At 44.7% G+C, this 5,359-nt stretch overlaps 1 protein-coding gene across 1 annotated transcript; it reads left to right on the top strand.

Moving 5' to 3' along the window:
• Nucleotides 1-2,643: 2,643 nt before the first annotated feature.
• On the top strand, nucleotides 2,644-3,785 carry LOC102881081 (UPF0472 protein C16orf72). The gene has a single exon (XM_006924185.2). It carries the CDS (start codon nucleotides 2,644-2,646, stop codon nucleotides 3,484-3,486), a length of 843 nt encoding a protein of 280 aa, XP_006924247.1. The 3' UTR covers nucleotides 3,487-3,785.
• The last annotated feature ends 1,574 nt before the right edge of the window (nucleotides 3,786-5,359 follow it).

The following is a 5,359-nucleotide window of genomic DNA, read 5'->3' as shown; positions in this document are numbered from 1 at the left end:
ACTTTAGACACATAGGAACAAATACTACTCTCAGATATGATATCTTGTAAACATATTTTTTGCAATCTGAGAAATGGATGAAACATTACAATTTTTTAGTGTGCTTTTTCTAACATATTTCCATATAAAATCATTTTCTCTATGGAAGAAGTTGGAGGCTAATTGAATTAGAATTTTTCCCATTCAGTTGTTTTATTTAAATGTGTTAAGGGCAACAGTGAAAAATATTGATTAAGTCTACCATTATTTCTCAGAAAGAACATATTCCCACACAGTTGTCTGGCTCTGTCTATTATAATAATTTGGTGCAATGGCTTTAAAAGTAGTGGGGTGATAATAATTAGGGTGTGCGACAGAAATTTCAATGCTGGATTCAACATTTCACCATGCAGGGCATGAAAATTGCCGACCGGGGCTAGTCAGCTCTAAGTACTAATTAACTAATTAATCAGGTGCTGAATCCAACTGAAAGGAGAATACCAGCCAGACAACTCAAGCCCAAGCAGAGGGTTGTGCTCTTTCAAAGACAGTGCCGTCTTTCTTCTTGTTTTTTTTTTTTTTTAAAGCCAATCAGAAATGAGAAGAGAAAATAGGATACAGTGCTCTACTGTCAGTCATTTCAGTCTAAGCTTTTTACTTAGAGAAGATAAAATAAAAACATGTTCCTGATAAGTACTGTGAGGCACTGTGTGTAGGGCAATCTTCAAGGCTCTGGCAAACCCGCTAACTCCCTTGGCCATGAGCTATCTCAGGGCTGGTATATGTGGGTTGTGTGTTTGGGGCGGAGAGGTGGGGGGAGCTCTGCCTTCTTGGAGTTTTCGTCTACAGTATTATTTAACATAGAATGAGAAATGTATTTCTCCTTTTGGGCTGATCTTAGGTCTTTTGCCTCGTCCCTCCTTTATGTAAATGAGAAGAGTCCAATTACACATATGGAAAAAGGGTTTAATGAATCGTGAAAAAGCCCAGTTTGCTGAGAAAGCGCACAATCCCTTCTTCTTCTTCTTCTTCTTCTTCTTCTTCTTCTTCCTCTCTTTCATATTTTGGAAACATGTAATTTTTTAAAGGATGATGATAAAGCTTAATTATCAGATCATTTTATTTTAAAGACTAATTTTCATATTTGGGAATTATTAAACAAACTCATTTTGCTAGAAGATTTAGCTTTCTTTATCTAAATTGTAAGGCTTTCTGGAGACTTAGCAAATATTCTACAAAAACTGAATTCTAACTTTTTTCCCTAAATTCAAAAAATTATTATGTTTTTTCCTCCCGTTTTTGATGTTATTTTGGCTCAGTGCTAATTTTTCTTCTGGACACAGTTTGCTGTGGAATTGTCACCACTGAAAAAGGGGGTTGTTATTGAACTCAAGGAAAAAGACTTTAGTATCATATATCTTTTTAAGCTTAAGTTTTGTATTATTATGATGTTTTAACTAGCTAGACTTTTTAGCGTGTTGGAAATTAGTGAAAGTTTTTTTTTTTTTTCCTAAAAAGTACTGAATTTTACACTAGAGCAGAAAATCTCGTGTTTGGGATTTCATTTTCTTTCTTTTCTCTTACTTCTTCAACTTGGAATTTTCAATAGTTGAAAGTAGATCACACAGAAAACCTCAACCCGTTTTTTATTGACAAAAAGACTTTGCAAAAATATCGAAGGAAAAAAAAATCAATACCATTTCGGAGCGCGACTTAGAATTCGGTTAAGTGTGCAACTAGCCCGGAGGATGTGCTTTGCAGGGACAGAAGTAAAGTTCTAAATCACGACTGGAAGTACCTTCCAGTGACCTCATCCAACAACCTCATTGGGCACTTGGGGAAACTGAGACCCAAGACGTGCGGGGGGCTGAGAGGAGGGGTCGTGTGATATGATCTTTTTTTCTCTCCACAAGGTATTGCTTCGATTCACGGAAAACACTTTTCTTGGGCACCTAATGTGTGGAGAGTATTGCTGGGATTCAGAATGCCTGCCTATTCACGAGGTCTGTGCTCCTTCCACTCTACCCCCTGGCCTTCCCGGATCGGCGCCCTGGATGTGATCGACACTGTGAAGTTGCCCCATAATCCTCTCTGGCAACATAGGATGTAAAATTTGATCAGCTCATTGGATGAAGTCGACAAGTCTCAAAAATGTGTGAAAAGGGGGCCAAGCAGTAGGCAAGCGCGGTGTTGAGGCAGCACTCCAGCTGGCCTCCTTCTGAGTTCTAGGTGTAGCGGCCGCGGCGGAGAGGGGGTTGGGGCCGAGCTGCGGGACCGCGGCGGCGGTGACCGAGGCGGTGGCGGCGGCGGCGGCGGCAGCGGCAGCTTCGGGGAGGCCGCAGCGCCATGGGGGGGCCATAGGAGCGGACCGTGGGGCCGGAAGGTGGCAGCGAGGCGGCGCCGGCGGCTGCAGAGTTATCTCCGCGGCGTAGCTGGGGGCCGGACCCGGCGGGGCGGGGCGGGGCGGGGCGAGCACCCAGACAGCGGGCAGCGCACCGCGGCAGTTGGCCGCAGGGCCCCTCCCACTGCCCGATCACCCGCCGCCGGCACACGCGGAGGAGGTGGTGGCCGCAGAAGGAGAAGGGGAGCTCGGAGCAGGAGGTGAGGTGGCGGTGGTGGAGCAGGAGAAGGCGGAGCAGGAGGCCAGCGGCCAGGAGGAGAAGGATGGAGGAGCAGCCGAAGGAGGGCGAGGCCGGGGTCGCGGAACACTGGTTCTCCAAGTGGGAGCGCCAGTGCTTGGCCGAGGCCGAGCAGGAAGAGCAGTTGCCCCCCGAGCTGCAGGACGAGGCGACCGCTGAGGCAGCGGGGCTCAAGAGAGAGCAGCAGAGGCTGTGGCACCTCTTTCAGATCTCGGCCACCGCAGTGGCCCAGCTCTACAAGGATTCGGGGTGCCCACAGCCAGAACTCTCTATGTGGGACCCCTTCCAGAGTGCGGCCATGGCCGTCACCAGCCTCTACAAAGAGAGCGGGGATGCCCATCAACGAAGTTTTGACCTGGGTGTGCAGGTTGGCCACCAGCGTCGCATGAAAGATGTGCTGGAGTGGGCGAAGAAGGGCCGGAGCACCATTCTCCGAGAAGATCTGATTAGCTTCCTGTGTGGCAAAGTGCCCCCTGTTCCTCCCCCATCTCGCTCCCCTAGGACGCCCCCGAAGCCACCCACCGGAGCCCCCAGCCAGGCCACGGCCACCGAATCCAGCTCGTCGGTGGACGTCGACCTGCAGCCCTTCCACGAGGCTGTCGCCTTGCATGGCCTCAGTGGTGCCATGGCAAGCATCAGCGTGAGATCTGGAGCACCCGGCTCCCCGCCTCAAGCCAGTGGCGTTGCCAGCAGTTACGCTAGTGGCGGGCTCCGAAAAAGTAGCATCCTTGAGGACGGCTTGAACTCCAACGACTCAGAAGAACTGGCCCTCCGCCTGGACATTGAGGGGACGCGCAAACGCACCTCGGACCAGTGCGGTGATGGCATCTCAGACTCTCCAACCCACAAGCGCACCCGAATGGTCTAAACTGCCTCTTTGGTAGCCCTCCAACATATGGCTTGAAAGCTAACTCAGCCTTCAATGTGCTTGTTGAAAAGATACTCCAGGCCATCTCTTGTTTCTATAAATTTAACTGAGATTTCTACCGAGTTTGCCATAAAGAAACTTTAAAAGTATTTCAGAAGAGGCCTCATGTACTTCTGACTCTCCCCCAAATAAAATATTAGCAGAGAACAAGTAGTTAGCAAGAATATTTAAAGCAGCAGTGTCCAGTCATGGTGGGAGCCTGGTTTATCTTGTTCACAGTTATATTCCTTAGCATCTAGCACAGTTGTTGGTGCTCAATAAATGTTTGTTGAATGAATAGATGTGACCGTATTTAAAATTCTTAAAGGGGAAGGACTAACATGTTTACTTGTTTACAGGATACTTTTATCCTTTATTGTTTATTTGATAGTTTACTTTAACCGTATGGCCAGTTCAATGACATGTTATCAAAATGTAAAACTAGACATCTTTGTGAAATCTGGAGTCTTTTGTTTTTGCTCCACTGTACCATGCGCCTATTTTCTAGAAAGAAACTTCAAGTAACCTATCAGGTTGTGAGTTTATTTTAATAGTTGGTTATTTTTGGTGATTATGCTATGGTGTAAAGAGGTGCTGTGTTGGTTGAGCAGGTAATACATGATACTGAGTCAATTCAGTGCTCTTTTTAGGAAAATTGCGCCAACAACTGAGATCCTGAGATCAACGATGGTGGCACTTTTGGTGCCCAGTGATGCTTCTTTTTTTTACGAATGTAAAAAGTTCTTTTTTCTGAGGTTACATCTTTTTGGTGATCTCTATTTTGAAGTAGAAGATGAAGTATAATCAACTTCTGGGTTTAACTTGAGGGTACAGCATACTATAATTAAAAGAGTATTAGCTTTTATTAAAAGGACTAACAGAATTCTATCTCCACAAATTCACCGCATAATTTTGAGAAAATCACTTAATGTCTATTGACCTCAGTTTTACATCTGTGAAATGGAACAATGGGTCTCCTAAGGTTGTTGTGAAGATAAGATGAAGTTCATATTTCAAGTATCTAGCACAGTACTTGGCACCTAAAGGTACTCAATAAATGTTCTCCCTTCTGTGTAAATAAACAATCACTAAAACATTAAAATCCATTATATTTTAGGGAAAAAAAAACAGGAAAATAGATCAATTTAAAAATAAGAACATACAATCTCTGTGTTTGAGCTGGAAGCTGCTGTTATATAGTTGAAACTTGCCCAAATATCCCAGATCTTGTATTAATTATAGATTTGTTTAGCTCATGAGTACCCAGAATCATCACTCTGGATATTAGGGTAGCCTTGGCATTTCCGAAATTGCCTGAGGGATACACCTTGCAACCAGATGCATCTTGCAGCTGGAATAATGAAAGAACTACCTCTCCCTGTCTGAAAGAATATGGGAAAGACTGGAAAGAATTTGGAAGTGAAAGTCCTAGGGACACCTAAAAGGCTAAAGTGAATAGGAGTGGGATGGAGTGGAGGTGATGAAAGAGATAGAGTGAGTGGGGTGGGGCTGGAGGAGGTGGGAGTGAAGTCATGGAAGGGGTAGAGGTAGTTAAAATACCCAGATCTCCCCAGGCTCTCCCAAAACCAATGCATAACATATATTATATAGATAGATACTTCGCCTTTAGGTTCATATCAGAGAGTTGTTTCTATTTCATTAGTGTGGCCTTTGGAGTAGAATTGTAATTGACCAATGCATTATAATAATACAACAAAATATGATGAGTTCTGTGATAGAATCAAAACTCACCATTGAAGCATTCCAGAAGTAGTTACTGAGGCCCTGGGTTAGGCTCCGAGAAGGGGTATTTAAAAAATAAATAAATAAAAGC

The sequence above is a fragment of the Pteropus alecto genome, unplaced genomic scaffold (assembly GCF_000325575.1).
Source record: "Pteropus alecto unplaced genomic scaffold, ASM32557v1 scaffold139, whole genome shotgun sequence".
NCBI classification, from domain to species: Eukaryota; Metazoa; Chordata; class Mammalia; order Chiroptera; family Pteropodidae; genus Pteropus; species Pteropus alecto.
This window is presented reverse-complemented; position numbering and strand designations above follow the sequence as displayed.

Coding starts and splice junctions, on each gene's coding strand:
- LOC102881081 (XM_006924185.2), top strand. CDS start 2,644: ATGGAGGAGCAGCCGAAGGAGGGCGAGGCCGGGGTCGCGGAACACTGG.